Source organism: Mauremys reevesii, linkage group 3 (genome assembly GCF_016161935.1).
Source record: "Mauremys reevesii isolate NIE-2019 linkage group 3, ASM1616193v1, whole genome shotgun sequence".
Lineage (NCBI taxonomy): Eukaryota > Metazoa > Chordata > Testudines > Geoemydidae > Mauremys > Mauremys reevesii.
In genome coordinates, this window is record NC_052625.1 from 48,877,590 (window position 1) to 48,896,898 (window position 19,309).

Consider the following 19,309-nt stretch of genomic DNA (forward strand, 5'->3'; position numbering starts at 1 on the left):
TTATTCTTAACCTTGAGGGTAGGACAGGAAGCAATGGGCTTAAATTGCAGCCAGGGAGGTTTAGGTTGGACATTAGGAAAAACTTCCTAACTGTCAGGATGGTTATGCACTGGAATAAATTGCTTAGGGAGGTTGTGGAATTTCCATCATTGGGGATTTTTAAGAGCAGGTTAGACACCTGTCAGGGATGGTCTAGATCATACTTTGTCCTGCCTTGAGTGCAGGGGACTGAACTAGAAGACCTCTTGAGGTCCTTTCCAGTCCTACAATTATATGAATTTTTTCCCTAGTTAATAAATCTTAATTACTATAGGATTGGCTACAAGCACAGTTTTTGCTGTGAGATCTAAGATACAAATTGATGTGAGGTGAGTGAGAAGCGCCTCGAGACTGGGAGGGACCTAAATACTTTGTGATCTTTGATATGTGACCATTTATCCCTAAGTCCTGGGTAGCAAGATAGACGAGTGCCCAAGGGGACTACCTGTGACTCCATGGTAAGACTTGATATAGTGCTCCAGGAGTTCACAATTGTTACTGGATTGATGAAATCAAATTATAGAACATACCACTAGTTTGGGGTGTTTGCCCTGCACTTTTTTTTTTAATAGTTTGCCCTGAGGTTGGCTCTCTTAGTCTTGAACCATTCTGGACAGCATAATAGTCACCCTGACTGTACATATAATTTTCCTTTGTGACTCCAAACATTGTGTCAATCTAACAATTAAAACCAGTTTTTATGCTGGAAGCTTGTGTGGGTAGTTTAACCTATCTTGGTTTGGGTCACACAGGGTATGATCTTTACCTACTAGTGTGAACTGGCTCTAAGCACACCTGAAAAGAGCAGGTCACTTTCAGCTGTCCCCACCAGCCATTGTATTGCTGCGGTTCTAAGCTGAGCCATACATTTCTGAATCATGAAATCTCAGCAGGCACTTCTATAGATACTACACTAGCAATGTTGACAATATTTCATAATGTGTCTTCAGCCGTTATAAAAGTGAGTACTCCAATTGATTTCAATGGACTGATAATGCAAGAGCTGCAGGACTAAACATATTGCTCATATTGAATTATGAAGAAAAAGGATCAAATTTAGGATACCAAAGTGGTAAACTATATTGTACTGTATCTTCAACAACAAACCAGTGTTTGTTATAAATTAACTTTTTCCCCTCTAAAAATGGTTTATTTAGTAGACAGTCTGACCCTTTATTGAACAAAAAATTATTATATAACTTAAATAACTTCCATCTGTTACACTTAGTCATAACTTGTTAACATGTATATCTCAACATGAATGAGGTGGATTCACATTCACAGTAGGTGAATGTGACCTATTTCCAGAAACCTGGATTTCACACCTAGAATTTAGTAACTAAAAGCTAGGTGGTCTCAGCATAATCTCCTCTGAGCATGTGACCACAGCAAAAAACTTGCTACAATTTAGCACAATTGTTACACTCTTCTCAGGAGAATTGCAGGGTTTCATATCTCCCTGCACTGTGCTTCATTATTATTAATCTTCAGGAAAAAGTTGCAAAGAATCCTGTGGCACCTTATAGACTGACAGATGTTTTGCGGCATGAGCTTTCGTGGGTGAATACCCACTTCTTCGGATGCAAGCAGTGGCAGGAAAAAGTTGAAAGTCTCAAGAATACCCATGCAGATATGTTTGTGTGAAAGTTCCCAATGGAAAGGTTTGTATGGCCATCTTGTATTTTTTTTTAAATAGGGCATCCAAGCAGAAAACCAAAAATGCCATGTAACTTAGGTGACCCTTTCACAGAATCATAGAATATCAGGGTTGGAAGGGACCTCAGGAGGTCATCTGCTCAAAGCAGGACCAATCCCCCAACGTTGCACACTTACAAATAATGAAGAGTGAATAATCAAAGACATGGGCCCATTCTTGCAGTAGCTATGTGATCATCTGTGCAATCATTAAGCTCTGGGAAAGTCAATGTGACTCAATGGAAATGAAGGGCACCTGTATGAAAATAGCTTACAGAATTAGGGCTACAGCTGAAGCACATAGTTTATGAACAACCCATAGGCTGAAATGTGTTGGCAGAAAATATCTGTTGAACATGTTTGAATAATTAAATTTTATAAACCAAACTCTGTTCATGGAAAATCCACTGGTTTTAATGAAGTTAAACCAGGGATGAATTTGACCTGTAATTTTTCATTCTTAGTAACAGATTTATCTCCAACTTCAGTTGCTTATATTTGCTGTCTTGAGAAGGACCACTATAGTCAATATAATTGTTTTTCTTTAAATGTGCAACCATACGTATGAAACTTTTTTAAAGCTTTGCTAATTGTGTTAGTTCTAGAAGCAATGGATAGCTATCCAGATATCTGACTCAACTTCAAAATGAAAAAAAAAAGTAATTGTTTAAAATGGTAACAAAAATGGCTTCGTGATGGCACAGGTATTCTCACATAGATACTGCAAGAATGGGCCCATGTCTTCGATTAATCACTCTTCATTATTTGCAGGTCTGCAACTGATCACCTAAGTTACGTGGCATTTTCTGCTTGCATTTTTTTATAATATAAAAAAGGAAAATGTCACATCTTGTCCAGTAAAATGTTTAGAATTGGTGTGGGTTGTTTTTTGTGTGTGTATGTATAAACTGATTTGAAGGGATACAAACAAAGTGGCTTAATTTTATAATGGACCTCTTACAAGTGTTTCAGTGAATCTTGAAATTCTGCAATACATTTAGGAATGTATAAATAAATTCTGGTTAAATTTTTAAGATTATCAAGTAACTCACGGCAATGGAAACACAGTACTAGTCATTCTACAAAGCGTGGTTTTTAAAAAAAAAACGTACTATAGTGACTAACTTTAGGCAAATCTGAAATGTCTGAGGTCTGTGTTGGATAAGAATCCAAATGTTTGTTTGGATGCTTATCTAAACAACTTTCATATAAAAACTGGGCTGAAATTCATTAGATCATGCTTTTTTATAATTATACTTAGCATTTATATCCCACCAATAACTTTAAGGTACTATACAAATATTACTGAGTAATACTTGCAACACTCTTGATAAAGGAGGTACTGGTATACATGCATTTTTATCCCAGATTTACAGATGGGGGGGGGGGGAAACTGAGATATAAAGAGGTTTGTGTGACTGGCTCAAGGTGTCAGAGAAGGAATGGATTTACACTGGGATAATATCCCCTGCATCCCTGCCAAATAGTGTTTCCTCCTTGGTATTTAGAGCTGTGGCAGGCAGCCTTTGCAATACACTGAGTACACCTCTGTCCAAGTTTTGTCTTACCAAGACCATGACTATTTGGGCTACACTCCAGAAACCCATTATCCTGCAACACCTTTTCTTAGTCTGATGCTCATCTCTTTGAGGCAACCTCCACAACCATATTCTTCTTTAACAAGTTTTATTGAAAATGAGAGAATAGCAGTAAAACAAACATACCTTATGAGCTCATTTTCTGCTGCTATCTGAAACAAGGATTATTTTTAAGTTAACCAAACTGTTTTTTGAACATTTTTTTTAAAAAAAGTGCCTGGATTACTATCAGAGAGCTTACAACCAGAAGCTTAAAATACATAGCCCTTCTATATTTTGCTTTTTGCCTGTACTTTTCAAAGTGGGTATCATTGTTCTCAATTTGCAGATTAGTAAACCTCATTGAGTGACTTGCACAAGGCTACAAAACAACTATTGTCAGAGCTGTGATTAGAATTTTGGTCTTTTGACAATGTTTTGTACTCCCTTTGCTTATCATGCTACTTCCCTTAATCTAACACTAACGTTTCCCACTTGGAAGGCTGTTGATTTATCATATCCAAACTGGTCCAGACTCTCTGTCTTCCATTTAAAGAAAATTCTACTGAAAAATGTATTCCTGAAAGGGACTCAAACAACTTGAAGTATAAAATTAGTGCACAAGATGACCATGCAGAAATGTGCATATAATTATGGCAGATGTAATACCCCTGGAAGATAACTGGGAATAATAAACTGCTCAAAGGTAAAAAGATGAATTATGTTAATGTTTCATTTTCAGGTGGAAGCATAACCTGGTTAACGCCATAGCTCCAGGGAGATTACTGTCTCTTTTAGTGGAATGCACTTTGTAAAGGGCCATGGGAGAAAGGTAGTAGTAAGAGCACAGAATAAACACCAGTTTGAAGAAAGTCAAAGTGGCTCCCCAAGGCACTCTGCTGGCATCTGTTTTGCTTTGTTAAAAATGGCACACAGTGGAACTGGGGAATTCAGGAGAGAAAAATGTGTTGTAGTCAGGAAGTCCCTTACTCCACACCTAACAAAGAAGAGATAACTTGAGTCAACTAACCCAGCCTGCTCTGTCAAAGGCTAGGACATGGCAAAACCCAGTTCATTTGGGATGATTCAAAGAGCTAACTTTTGATTGAGGTAATATAGTTAAACACTGTGCTAGGCATGGGTGCAATTGTAAAGGGGGAACCTTCCCCAACCAGATTTCTGTCTGAGGAGGGAAAATAGTGGGAGCAAAGGGTAGCAGTGCTCAGCCCCTACTGCTGGCAAACAACTGCATGGTAGCCTCCTGCCAATAGGAGATGCTCTGAGTCTCTGCTGGGCAGGCAGGAGAGTGCAATCTGCAGCTGACACAGCCCCTGCCTACAGGTTTGCTTCCTCAGCTGCCCCTGGGTGCTGCACCTTTAAGCTCTGCAGCATCCCCCCTTTTGGAACAGGTACAAGGAGGAGCCGGGGGGGGGGTGGGGGGGGGGGGGGTGGTGCGGCCCCTGGGGTGAGGGCACGGCAGCGTGGGAGGTGGGGACGGGGGGTTGGGGAGGGGACCCTTGGAAGAGGGAGCTGTGATTGGGAGAGGCCCCAGGTTGGTACCTGGAGGGGAAGGAGGACTGAGTGGGGGAGGCAGAGAGGAGGAGGTAAGAATGGGGGAGCTGGGAGGATGGGGGGGTCAGAATAGGGAGAGTCAGAAGTTGGGCTTTGGGGGAACAGAGTAAGCTTCAGTGAGAGGCTGGGAGAGAGCAACAGGGTCTGAGGGAAAGCGGCCTGCACAGTTGCCAAATATAGGGCCCTTGGACTGGAAGCTGGAGTAGTGGGCAAGTCTGGCGTCCCTTACCAGCTGCTGGGAAAGTGGCACTGGACCTACCCTCGGACTAGAAGGCTGACTGGAATGGCTAGTAGGCTGCTGATCCAATGGGATTGCCATACGCTGGAAGGAAAAGACTGTACAGTCACCTGGATGGAGGGCTGAGTCTGAGAGACAGAGATCATGAGGCAAGAAAAGAAGTGCTGGAGCATAGTGGAGCTAATCCCTGGATGTGGCCACAAGGAAGTGCCCCTAGTGGTGAGTGTACCCCATGATGGGTTAGATTGACAGGATTGATTAAGGATTCTATCATTTAGCGTTCTGAAAACAGAGCAACTCTTACATGCAGAAGTGCATGTGTGTTAAACATCATAATGACTTGGTGAGCCCAGGCCTCTTGCTCTGTGGAGGGCCTCCTCCCCTCCAGCTCTGAGAGCTCAGCAACAGCATCCTGTGTGGAGCAGTGAGCGAGTGTGCTGAGCTGCAGCTGCCTCAGTGACATTTCTGATGGCTGTCTGGGGAGAGGTGCTACTCTGCTGCTGTTCAGAGAATGGTTGGAAGGAGCAGGATTAGTGCTCCATTGGCTGCAGATGGGCCCAGCCTGGGGAATACCTATCACGCAGGCCTGTTCTCCCCTCCCTTCCCCCACCATAATCAGAGCCCAGCCATGGGGAGCAGGGACTTTGCTACTGAGACCCTCCTGTGAAGCAGAGTGAAAAGAAGCTTGTTGGTAAGTTGGATGGGGACACGGGATCAGTTTTGCTGGGAAGAGGGTGGGTCAGGCCCAGAGACAGCCAAGGAAACATCTGCTGGGAGTGGTTATATAAGAGGTACTGAGCTGTGGTGTGGGGCAGATATGGATTTGAGATGAGAGAATTAACTGAGAAGAAGATTGAGAGCCTGGGGAGCGGGGAGATAATCGGTTGATTGGGGGGAATAGAGAGTTGATTTATAGGGTTACATAGGAGATACATTATGGGATTCTGGCTGCTGGAGGATGGATTGATGGAGGAAAAGAGGTTGTAAGGGGGACATGGGGTATGTGGGGAGCTGAGTGGGAGAGAATAAAATGGCTTGGGGGAAAGATAATTGGCTGGTCTGAGAAGGCAGAAAATGTAGTTAGGAGAAGGGGAGAAGGTTAGATTAGGGCAGAGAATTGCTTGGAGAGGCTTATGGGCCTGGGGAAAGAGATGAGTGGCTGGTAGAGGACTGATAGCGCTATAAGGACAATATAGATGGTGGAAAAAAGATGGAGCAATGGGTCAGGGCAGGGGGAAGAACAAGAGTGAAGATGGGAGCTGTAACCAGTACTGTTGACAGGAGAGAGAGAGAGAAAGAAAGTGGGGGAGAAATCCCTGGGGCCATGCTACTGAAGAGTAGCTGGGGTGGGAAGCAGTCACTGTGGCTGGGGTTGTTTCAGCTGTACAAGCTTTCTACACAAATGGCCTTGGCCTTTCAGGTAATAGATTAACTTTTCCCCTTGCAGAAAGACAACACCAAACTCATTCCCCAATGGAAATATGAGGGGAAATCTCAGCAAGGAAGTCCTCTCAAGTCCTTTCCACTGTCTTTTTTTAATATGGGAGTGGACAGACTGGCTCAGTACTATTTCAAGTGAACATTTTCTGTTATAGCTCCTTGCCTGAAAGACCATTTCAGTCCTGCCCCTCCAGTAGCAAAGGAAGTTTTTGGTGCTAAAAGCGACTGTGATGTAAAGTACTTCTAAAGCTGTTAAAAGGCTCTTAACAGCTCTATAAAATACTTGCTGCCTCCTCCTGCTCTTTCAGAATTTTTTACTGTAGTATTTATCTCCCTGGCTTACTCAGAATTTCCTCCCCTAAAAATAAGTTGTTAATTATTCCTGAGATGTCAGGATCTAACTCCCCTCTAACTATTAAAATATACTTGCATTGTAGTTTTTTATTAGGGTTGAGACTATTTTTAAAAAAAATCTGCATCAGTTGAATTCAAAATATCAACTTGATGATGTAAATGGACCTTTCTTCACTTTCTGAAAATATTCTGGGGGAACTTGTATAGAATCAATACTCAAACTTAAACTAGAATACTTGCTGCAAGTGAATCTTGAATTGTGCAATGAAGTCTAATCTTTGAAATTCATGAGATATTGGCTAGTTTACATATAGGGTGACCAGATGTCCTGATTTTTTTATAGGGACATTCCTGATTTTTGGGGTCTTTTTCTTATATAGGCTCCTATTACCCCTCCACCTCCTGTCCTGAGTTTTCACACTTGCTGTCTGGTCATCCTATTTCTTCATGGCAGGGACCTATGTAAGCAGAAACTTAGCAAACACTGCAGAAAGAAAGTTTGGTATTGAATACAAGTTGTGTAAGTATATTAAAGTTACAAAAATATTTTGAATAATGTGCTGAGAATTTTGCAGTCTGAGTAAACAGAAAACAAGGCAAAATTGATTAATCAATTGTTATGAATTATTTGCTCAGCATTAATTATTGTAATGCTTAAAAGGGATTGATGCCAGATGTAAATGAATGTGCTAGTTCTGTGGGGAAATTGATTACAGAAAAATTTATGTTGCTCTCTGAACGAGAAGGAATTCTGTAAAACTGTATTACATTCTTCAAAATAGGAACTGCACACAGATATCCGGGGGTGTATGTGTATAATATCCACATGTGGCAGTACACTTTGGTAGAACCATTTGTGTATGATTCTAGTTTTCATGTATACACACACAAACGACATTAAAAGAACATTAAGGTTGCAAAGATAAATATTCAAAAGTTAGGAAATGCAAAGGTTGTCCTGCATAAAAACCTTAATTTAGCCAGAGCATATGCAAATTAAGATTTTTTTTTCCAGATGCTCATAATTTGGGCAGACCTTCAGAGAGACGGTGAAAAGAACCTCTCTGACCCAACATAAGAACTGCCATACTGGGTCGGACCAAAGGTCCATCTAGCCCAGTATCCTGTCTTTTGACAGCGGCCAATGCCAGGTGCCCCAGAGGGAATGAACAGAACAGGCAATCACCAAGTGATCCATCCCATGCTGCCCACTCCCAGCCTTGGGCAAACAGAGGCTAGGGACACAATCCCTGCCCATATTGGCTAATAGCCATTGATGGACCTATCCGCCATAAACGTCTCTGGTTTGGTGGGTTTTTTTACACCTGTTATAGTCTTGGCCTTCACAACATCCTCTGGTGGACATAGGTGACGACTTTCTACAGCACTGGTGGGTGCCCACGCTTCCCTGCCCCAACTCCACCCTTTCCCCACCCCCTATTCCAACCCCATCCCCAAAGTCCTTGCTCTAACTCCGCCCCCTCCCTGCCCCTATTGGATCCGTTCCCCCAAATCCCAGCCCCGCCTCTTCTCCCAACTTGCCACGTTCCTCCTCCTTCCCCCTCTCTCCCTGACCCGCAAATCAGCTGTTCCGTAGCGCAGGCGCTGGGAGGGAGAAGCAGGATATGGCAGCGCGCTCACAGAGGAGGCAGAGGTGGAGGTAAGCTGGAGCGGTGGGGTGGGGCGGGGAGCTGCCAGTGGGTGCTAAGCATCCACCAATTTTTTTCTGTAGGTGCTTCAGTCCCAGAGCACCCACGGAGTCAGCGCCTATGCTGGTAGAGAGCCATGGGTTGATTGTGTGTTGTGTGAAGAAATACTTCCTTTTGTTTGTTTTAAACCTGCTGCCTATTAATTTCATTTGGAGACCCTTAGTTCTTGTGTTATGAGAAGGAGTAAATTTACTTTCTCCACACCAGTCATGATTTTATAGACCGCAATCATATCCTCCCTTAGTCATCTCTTTTCCAAGATGAAAAGTCCCGGTCTTATTAATCTCTCCTCATATGGAAGCTGTTCCATACCCCTAATCATTTTCGTTGCCCTTTTCTGTACCTTTTCCAATTCCAGTATATCTCTTTTTGAGATGGGGCAACCACATCAGCATGCAGTATTCATGGTACGCCCACATTTCTGATTTATATAGCTATCACTGATATATTTTCTGTCTGTCTATCCCTTTCTTAATTAGTCCCAACATAGTTAGCTTTTTTGCCTGCTGCTTTACGTTGTGTATGTTTTCAGAGTACTATCCACAATTGACTCCAAGATCTTCCTTGAGTGGTAACAGCTAACTTAGAACTCATCATTGTATATGTATAGTTGGGATAATATTTTCCAATGTGCATTACTTTGTATTTATCAACATTGAATTTCATCTGCCATTTTGTTGCCCAGTTCCTTTGTAACTCTTCGCAGTCTGCTTTGGACTTACTTATCTTAGTTAAGATTGACTCTCCCTCTGCATTCTGCCAGATTTCAAGTCCCTGCTCCAAAGCACTGATGTGCTATAGCTTCTCAGTGAGACAGTCTTGAGAATGTTTTTTAATAGGGGAAAATAAATTGTTTTGCATATCCTTTTGAAATGGCCGAACCTTTTGTAGCTGAAATTGTTCCAAATTTTTTTGTCTGAGGCGGATACCCGACATGGACAACTTTCAATTCAAATGGTTAACATTTGGCAAAGTTGGTATGGGTCTTAATAATGAAAAGGATCAGGCAGACAACTCTAGGCATATCTAATCACACCACTTAAAATAAGAAGTTAAACTGTCAGGGTTGGATTCTGGAGTGTGCCACAGATTTCCTGTGAAGCCTTGCACAAACCACTCAGGGCCCGATTTTCAAAAGTGATCTAATTTTTTGAAACCACAACTGTAAATAGTGATGGCTTCATCTTCCGGGGTGCTGAGCATGCAACTGTAATTATGCAAGCTGAAGCATTCAAAATTGGTCACTAGAAAACTGACCTCAGTTTCCCCTTCTGTAAAATGGGGATAACTATCTCGCAGAAATATATTTCAAAATATATATGCACTTCTACAGGAGATTGTAGCCAGGATCTGACAGCATGTTTGTATATTTATTAAATAAGTCTCACAACACTAAGATGAAGTGAGTAAATTATTATCTCCTTGTAAATGAGATAACTACACATTGAAGATAAGGTTTGTTTTGGCTCTTAAACTTTTGGATGCCCACCTCAAGCACTTTTAGGGCCAGCGTAATTGAATTCACCTAGAGTGTTCACTTCTGAAAATGAGGCCCTAGACATCTAAAGTTGTGCTCCCCCAAAATTGAGATGCCCATCATTAGAGGTCACTTTTGAAAATCTGCCCTTCAATAACTTGCTCAACACTGTGGTAGGGTTAGGAATCCAAGTCTGATATCCAAACTCCTTAGTCCCATGCTTTATCTGCAAGGCCATTTCCCCCTCCTTTTTTTTTTAATAGTTGTAATTGATTGTATGAGAAACCCACAAAGGTAAGAGAATATGGGACCTTGGAGAACATGTTGTTCACTGAAATATCAGGGTTCCCTCTCCCCCCCCCAAATTTTGCAGGCTTTACAAATCAAGGCTTGTAAACATGAATTAATGTCTTGGTTTTGCAATCTCTGCAGAATGTTCCTCTCTGCTGGGCTTAATTTTGGTGCTCATTAGAAAACACCCCCCCCCAAAACAAACAAAAAAAACCCCACCACCTCTCCACAACCCTTTCATCCATGCTTCTCTTTGTATCACAGATACTTGCCCCTGGCTGTAAATTGGTCTCTGTCTGGCAAGGAGGCTTGCTTTTTTTTTTTTTTAAATCTGAACATTGTTGGATTTCTTGTTAGTCTTCCCTATTCTTAATCTTCTCATCTTCTTACTCCAGTTCAGGTGGCTTATCTGTTATGCATCTCATGCCAAATTATTCAGATGGTCAGTGCTGACTCTCACTGAGTAGTCTGCACTGCTGGCCTATGAGGAGTCCTTTGCAAGTTCTGGTTTCTGGGCATGGCGACAGCACTGGTGGGGATGCAAGTGTGAGGGGCGGTGGGTCTGGTACCCAACTCAAAAGGTCCCCAATCACCATCACCTTGGATTTACTGAAGTGTTGCAGTAAGGGCAACCACCTTCTGTGTGGGCACCATGAAGTATTCCACTGTGGGTGGGTGGGCAGGACATGGGGCAAATGGTGCCTGGTGTAGGGTCCTGGCAATTGAGTTGGGCTATGTCAAGGTGAGAAACAGCTAGTGCAAGCACCGCCCTCCCACCCCTGGTGGCGCTACCTCTGCTCGCTACCGGCCCATGTAAATAAATGACTACTTCCTGTTGCCGCGACGCTGTACCTGTCATCAATCTGCTCCGGCCAAATTTTAAAGCCTAACCCAACACACACGTCAAATCACTTGCATACCTGACCTGCACACTGTGGAACCTGACTACAAGTGGTGGGTTTGGGTCAGGTTGCAAGGCTCTACTTGCCGATATGTATGTGTAATAGTTCATCCTTTTTACAAGACTATGTAAATTGTGTACCAAGTATAAATTGTGTACCAAGTATACCTTGTGGTATCATTTTAAAACTCATAATCTGCTGAGTATTATTGTCCTGGTAAAATGTATATGGTAACATTGTATGTACAGTTAAAAGATTCTACTGTATGACTTTATTAAGGCATGTTCCAAGTCTGGGGAAACAACTTTAGACCAATTCCCTAGAGACAAAAGGCCAGTCGACACCTCAGCCAGAGGTCAACATAATCAAATGAGCTATCACTTGGTTAAGAGGTGACTTTTTTTTTTAAAGCAGGAAGAATGGTGTGGGTGAAAGTAATATCTTGGCAAAGGAAGACATTCTTTAACCTGAACCCCAGCTGGAGATATAAAAATGAGGAACAGGGGCCTGAAGTCATCTCTCTCCCATCATCTCTACTCACAACATCAACAATGTTTGAAAGACAAAAGAAGCATCATTGACCTGGGGGAGGGGCCCTGGCTGACAGATCCAACCAAACTGCTGTAAGCATGTGGTGTGAAACCTTTTTTTGCTCTAAGTTGACTTAGCTTGTTAAGTTGGGTATTAGTTTGCATTTTATCTCTTATTTCTTTGTAACCAGTTCTGGCTTCTATGCCTATTACTTGTAATCCCTTTCTGTAGTTAATAAATTTGTTTTATTGTTTGAAATGTTTGGGAGCCTGCATTGGAGATAACAGAGTTTGTGCATATCATTTTCTATTAATGAAATGACAAACTTTCTATAGGCTTGTCTTATCTAGAAGGTAAGAGCTAGGCAGGACAAGCTGTGCATTTCTGGGCACAAGTCATCTGGGACTGGGCATCTGCTGGTGTCGCTCTGCAGGATAATTCAAGGGTGGCAGGCTGGCTGACGCACTCTTGCAATTTAGCTGGGGGCAATTTACATGCTGAAGGCTGTGAGAGCTGGCCAGGAGTGGCTGCTATCAGAGTGAAACAGTGTAAAAGGCACCTCAGGTTAGAGAACTGAGGGGACGCAGCTATCCAACAGTCCAGATTGTACTCTGGGGCATGTCACAGTATGTGATGTTACAATACCTTGAGATGGTACGATACCTATTCCTGAATATTCTGGGCAAAGTGACTGTATCTTGGCAATCTTAGTGCTATCACCAGAACACACATACAGGCTACAGTGATTGAAAACACTACTTGGATTTTATGACCCTAGCAAAAAGGTAACAGTTTAGGTGGATGTAATCCAAGTGTGGTGGTCTAGGAGCTCATTTCATGTAGGATGAAGGACCTGATAAATATGCATTAAGAGTTTTGACAGAGAATCGTTGGCATTTGTTTTCTACAGTACAGAGCTGGAGTGGAGGTCCAAGTGCAGTCAGGTCACAAGCCACTTGAGACTATTTTGACTAAATTGCTGGGGAAAATATCAACCAGGTTGCAACCCATGTTACTTCAACTGCAAAGACATAACCTTGCAGTTTCTTAAATATGGAGTGGAGAAAGATTAATTGGAATTGCTCTGTCCAGAGCTATGTCTGATCAACTCCCTCATGACAGGCTCATTAATGAGAACATGAGAATGGTATTCATGGACTGGGATGTGTCTTAACACTGCCATGCTATAGCTATACAGACAAATGATTCATACCAAAACTGACACACTTGTGTGCCCTATCAACATGGGTATCTAGAGTTTCCGTGCAGAGAGGGAAATGTACTGAGGAATGGAATATGCATTACAAAACTGGCATAATAACAGGTGTCTGTCTTATGATGACATGGACAGACATGCTTCGTTCTAAGCATGAGTCAATTTAATTTATTCAAAAGACTGAGCTAGACAAATGATCGGTCAGTCCCATCTCAGCTGGTTCTTGACTTAAATTTACACAAGATATTGCAGTCATATGAAAATAAATTGCAAATGTTGGCATTTAACTTGTCTATCACCTACAGCAGAAAAGGAAACAGAATAATTCTATAATTGCCAATAACGATTCAAATCATGGTAATCATTAGAGTGTGTGTATAAAACCCTATATGCAGAAGTGATGTCATGATTGAGGAATCCATGTTATAAATGCATTTAGCACAGGTGACGCAACGGGGTACAATACAGACTGATCAGTAGCATCCCTGCCCTCTAACCTGGGGTGTCCTTTACAATGCTTTGTTGCTATAGGCTCTGCCCAGACTCCTCCTTGCTGTATCATGCAAGTCACTCTCAACTATGTCTGTGCGGCAGCCAGCCAGCCACCTACAACTTGGCTCTTACTAGCTTTGGTTTTACTGCAAAGTGAACCCAAAGCACTCCCAGTCTTAGATTTCCCTCCAGAAATGTATATCGCGTACTGCCCAGTCCTGTCCTACACAATAAAAATTTATATGAAGTCTGTTATTTCTTTAATAGAAATAATATGCTCACAACTTGCCACCTCACATTGTTTCCCAAACACTTCAATTTAAACACACTGGATTAGATAAAACAAATGTATTTACTACAGAGCGATTTGAAGTGAGTATTAGTAATGAGGCATAAAAGTCAGAGATGGTTACAAGAAAATAAAGTTAAAATTCTACAGGTGTCTAACTTAAATTAGTTCAGATTCAAGTAAAGTTTCTCACCATATGCTTTTATCAGTCTTACTGACCAAATTTCATAGGTAAGAACCTCCTCTCTGAGTTGGTAAATGCTCCCTCTGTCACTTCTGATGCTGTGAATCTAACTGCTTTCACACAACTGCCTATATTTTAAATTGGTCCAACAGAGAAACTATTCCTCTGTCCTCATCTGTGGAATTCATTTAACATCTGAGCTCATAAAACAAGTATGGGATGCATGACAAAACCTATTCTTGGCCAGACAGCAGTACCATCACAGGGCATACAGAACCTCTGACCCTCCAAACCCAAACAGCAGAGAACATGCCAGATGTAGCATAACCTACAGGAAGTTCAGATACATGCTGTCCAAGTATCAAGATTCTATACTAAACCAATGGTAAAGTCTGTTTTCCAGCAGTTTAAATGCTTGTAACCTCTGTAACCCACAAAGAGGAACAAGTGGTCATCACTTGCTGTATTAAATATTTTATACCTTAAACTTGAGTGACCGGAAAATTGCTTGACAATCTGCTGGTTTTTTTTTAACTCACAAGGGAGATAGGTGAAAATCGAAGGGGAAAAATAAGTTTGTGTGTGTGTGTTGTGTACTGTTACTTTAAAATTGTGTGTGGCACTAGGATCTGGGTGACTCCCACTGCAAGGAGTACTAGATGCAGGCCTGAGGAGTTAGGCTCTTGTAGCCAGGCTAAAGAGCTGACTGCTCTCCGACTCCAGTTAATAAAGTGCTTACCTGTGAGTCTGAGTGTTCCTGCTGCCAAGGCCTGTTTACTAAGAGTAAGTGGGGTTAGCATGGTGTTGCCAGGCAACGGCAGCCAGCGTTCCTACCAATGAGCCAATTGTCAAACCGAGGGAGCAGTATCCTCTTCTTTGAAATGCAATAAATAACGGTAACTCAACTTATTTATCAATTGTAATTAAATAGTGCTAGCTGTCCATATATAACCCAAGTTAGATATCTATAGTGTCCATAAACAGCACAGGCTTTTTCTAGTAAAAGGTTTACACAGGACAGATGGTGATATGTTTTTAATCAGCTTTACTGGGAGCTAAAAGGAGCTGCGTCAAATGGACAATGGGGTAAGACACAAAGAGCTTTTGCAAACTTAAACTATATCATTTTTCATTCAACCTTGGGATGTACCTTTTATGTGTTGCATTTTGTGTCATAAGTGCAGGTGAACAGTTTTTGGTATAATACAGCTGTGAACTTTAAATATAGAACTGTATAGTTGATATTCTGTATAGCTTAAATACGGAACTGTAGCGCTGACATGCACATGGATTTTTTTTAATTATGTTGTAAAGTTTGAGGTTCTAAGTTTTACCCCCCAAAAAATTCTTAAATCCATATATTTGGTAGCTAAACTGTGCTTTTATGTAATATAGCATTTTTTTCATTACTTTTGAATTAATTGTGTGTTTTACTGTAATAGAACTGGGCCAAACTCTGCAATCAGATATATGTATGAAACTTCCATTAGGCCTAATCCTACATTCTTTACTCCAACAAAACCCCTACAAGTTAAATAAGGCTGAAGTTAAAGGGAATTTTGTCTGAGCAAAGACTGCTGGTTTGACCCACTGACATGAAGTTGAAGGAAAAATATGGCCCCTAATATTTCCAACAGGATATCTTCAATAAAAAAAAGAAAGTAGCACTCATCCCATGGACACTGTTTGTTTGTATTGGTTTACAGATGCTGGCGGTCACCCATGTCTGTGCCATTGGCCAGAAGAACATCCGTGTCCTCCAAGAATGCAAACCTGCCTTGGTTTCCCAAAGATGAAACTCTGCATCATTTTCGAACCATGCTTCTTCAAAGCAGTGTTGCCGAGATGGATGATGTTATTTATTTAGGGATTCTTTATCCGCAGGAGACTTTTTTGTAAACATGAATTGCCTGGTTCTTTCTTTGGGCGGTGGCTTTCTATTTCATGCCATTGAAACATTACTCTTAGCTTATTACACCTTCTTACCGTTGGTTAGCTCACAGGGACATTTTCCCAAGCTAGAAAATGTGGGAGCTTTCAAGAATGTGTCTATTGTGCCAAGTCAAGCAACATGTGGATTGCCAGACCGAAGTACTTTTTGTCACAGTTCTATTGCTGTTGAAAGTATTCAGTCCTGTACGCAGCGGTTTTGTATTCAGGAGTGTCCATATAGATCTTCACCTGCCTCCTACACTGCACTTTTCTCAACAGGCCTTGGCACTTGTATCTCAGAAGACAAGAATGATTTGCATCCAGACTCCTCCATCAACTCTCCAAGTTTTATTTTTCGTAACCACAAGGATTGTTTTTCTACTCCCCGTTCTCAGAGGCTCGCAGCATCATTTACATTAACCGTGTGGCTGAAACCTGAGCAAGAAGGTGTAATGTAAGTAGTGTTGCATGTGTTTACTTTCATGGTGCTCTGAAAAATCATGGTAGTCAAGGCTGCTATTACTGTGCTATTCAACATTTAACAAAGGTGCATTGTAGGAAACTGTAAGACATTTAAAAAATTATATTTCAGATTGGGGCTTCATGTTCTTCAAATATTAAGGCACATGAAGTCTGTTCGTGCAGTGTTTACTCATGAGTAACACCATTAATTTCAATGGAGATATTTATATACAAACCCATATTCATTTTTTCAGTTAAATGTATTGGATCCTAATTTATATAAACTTTTTAAAAGATTTGTAAATTTAAAAAAAAAGGGTTTGGTTGTGCCCTTTTTTGCTTTGTTTTTAAGACGAATGAAGATGATTTAACATTAACACCCCTGCCCTGCTTTAAAAAGAGTAGAAATATCAGGAGTATAAAGTCTTGCTGCCACAGTTTTGTTGGAGGATTTCTGCCAGGTTTAGGGATAGACAAGGTGGATAAGGTATTATCTCTGAGTGGACCATATTCTGTTGGTGAAAGGTTGAGGGATGTTTATTGAATTTGAAAGGTGCTAAACCTTTTAACAAAGGCTTATTTTATTCCAAATGTTAGTCATTGAAGTTTGAATAAGTGTTAAAAAATGAAGTTTAAAAAACTGACTAAAAATTGCTTCTTGTTTCAATTGCTTACATTTCACTCTCCTAGCAAACGTGATATCATTATATTAGTTCTCCTATCAGTCTTTCAGCCTGGGGATGACCTGAATCTAATGTAAAACACAAGCAGGTTGTTTAAAAAACCCCAACCTTTCAGGCTGCCTTTATACATCTTAAAGAAAAGCTCAGTCCCCAAAGTTTTTCTCTTTGCAGGTGACCTTTAAAGTATAGTATGCGAAAAGCAGAATATGTTCATGGTGAACATATATTAAAAATAAAATGTTTCAATATCTGTGGAATGTTAAAATCTAATATGCTCCTCTGTACCATTATAGATAGTGATTGTTTATATTTTTGTACTTTACTCAGCTTAGACAAAAAAAACTAGAATATTTTTTTCTTTGTTTCTAGTCATTTTCACTTTGTGATTTTCATACAGCATCGCAGAGCTATGGTGTTTTAAGCATACAACATGTTAAGATGCAATGCGTAATTACATTTAAGCCCTTGCCTTAAGCCGGGGACCACATACATGTATTGATATTGTGGTCAAAATCAGTGGTTGAACCTGAGACCTACAGCAACAAAAAAGCAGGTCTTTACCCCTTGTGCTAAAGGGGAAACTCAGCTGTGAAACAGTTGAAGGGTGTTATAAGTTATAACTACTGTGACAGTATATTACATACAGTACTTGTAAAGACCGGTGCCTCCTGAGCATCTGAAATCCACAGATGTTAAAGTCCAACCTGGGGTGCCTCTCTGTAACAAACCAAAGTCTACATACATACAGATGACATGGTTATAAGGATAGAACCTTCAGACAGAACCAAATGTAAAGCCCCTTCAACTTGATCTCAAGGAATAATTGTAGTCCTGATGCAGAAAAGTGCTCAAGTATTACTCCTGCGGGAATTCTGCACCACTGTGCATGTGCAGAATTTCTTTGCTTCCCCACAGAAAAATGACTTTCTGATGGGGTAGCAAAGGGGAGCCACAAGAGTGCTCATACAACCCTCCCCAGCAGTATGTTTTGGGTTCCCAGGTAAATCATTGTGGGGCAGGGAGCGGGACTGGGGAAGACCCGGCTAGTGGCTCCTATCCTGTGCTAGGCTCAGCTGCTAGTCTTCCCCTGCATGGCATCCGGAGCTGTGTCAGACCCACCCGCTGATTTCTCCCTCTGCTGTAGGAAGCTCTGCAAACTGCTTCCCTCCCCATGCTTCCTGTACCCATAACTCCTCGGGGGAGACCTCCCTCATACCCAGACCTTCCCCCCAAGCCTAGAACCCTTCCTGACAAGCCCCACTCCTCCTACACCTGGACCACCCTAATGAGCCACATGCACCTGGATCCCCACCCCGCCGAGATCCAACCAGCTGCATCTGGACCCCCACACTGAGTCCCCCACCACCCAACCCCCCTCCTGAGCTGTATCCTCCCACACCTTCCCACTGAGCCCCAACCACCTTCACCTGGACCCCCCCTGCAGAGTCCCATTATCGTTGCATCCAGATCCCCCTGCACCCGGATCCCCCACTGAGCCACCTGCACCCAGATTGCCCCACAAAGAACACTCTGAACCGACACCCACCACATTAAGCCCCTTCACACTTGGATCCTGCCTTGCTGAGCCTGCCTGCCCCACATCTGGTGCACCTGGCACAGAGTGGCAGGGCTCTGGGGTGTTTCTGGGGGAGGCCCAGTCCTTGTGCTGTGTGAGGGTTGGGTGCAGCCTCACTGCTGAGACGGTGTCCTGGGGGAAGCTGCACAGTGATCTCCCACCTCTGTGCAGCCAGTGGCCTGTGCTCTCCAGTGCCATGCTAGAGCCTCCACATTTATTTGACAATAAAATTTGCAGAATTTTAAAATGTGTGCAGAACTGTTTTTTTTTTTTTGGGCACAGAATGCCCTCAGGAATAAAGCATTTGCATAATTTTAAACAGATTAATAATCCCATTGAAGTAACTCTATGATACTAAGACTACTTGCATGGAAATTCATGTGATTAATCATCTGCTTAAAGTTAAGCATGTATTTAAGTGCTTTGCTGAACCAGGACCTCTGTTAGATAGTAGCAGTGATAGGCAAGGTCTTATGCCTAGTTCTTCGTTCGCTTCCTCCTTATGTTGCATTCATTTTGCAGAAGCATAAATGACTACACAAGGGGCATACCTAGTGCCTTCAGTTGTGTAATATCATGGAAATTTACAATTTAAAATCCTAATTTTAATGTTTCTGTTCAATGTTTGTATTGGATACCCGCAGTTTCTG

At 41.8% G+C, this 19,309-nt stretch overlaps 1 protein-coding gene and 1 long non-coding RNA gene across 4 annotated transcripts in view; one reads left to right on the plus strand and one right to left on the minus strand.

Annotated features, from left to right (window-relative positions):
* LOC120400977 overlaps positions 1-14,781 on the minus strand; it is a 98,051-nt gene extending 83,270 nt beyond the window's left edge. For all 3 annotated transcript variants that reach the window (XR_005596205.1, XR_005596207.1, XR_005596206.1), the window contains exons 1-2: positions 14,746-14,781; positions 3,459-3,484 (exon numbers count right to left, since the gene is read on the minus strand). This is a non-coding gene — a long non-coding RNA (uncharacterized LOC120400977). The remainder of the gene's footprint in view (positions 1-3,458; positions 3,485-14,745) is intronic.
* USH2A (usherin) overlaps positions 5,212-19,309 on the plus strand; it is a 577,940-nt gene continuing 563,842 nt past the window's right edge. Inside the window, exons 1-2 of the mRNA XM_039530373.1 lie at positions 5,212-5,340; positions 15,713-16,392. Of these exons, the coding sequence (XP_039386307.1) occupies positions 15,908-16,392 (485 nt within the window). The 5' untranslated portion in view covers positions 5,212-5,340; positions 15,713-15,907. The remainder of the gene's footprint in view (positions 5,341-15,712; positions 16,393-19,309) is intronic.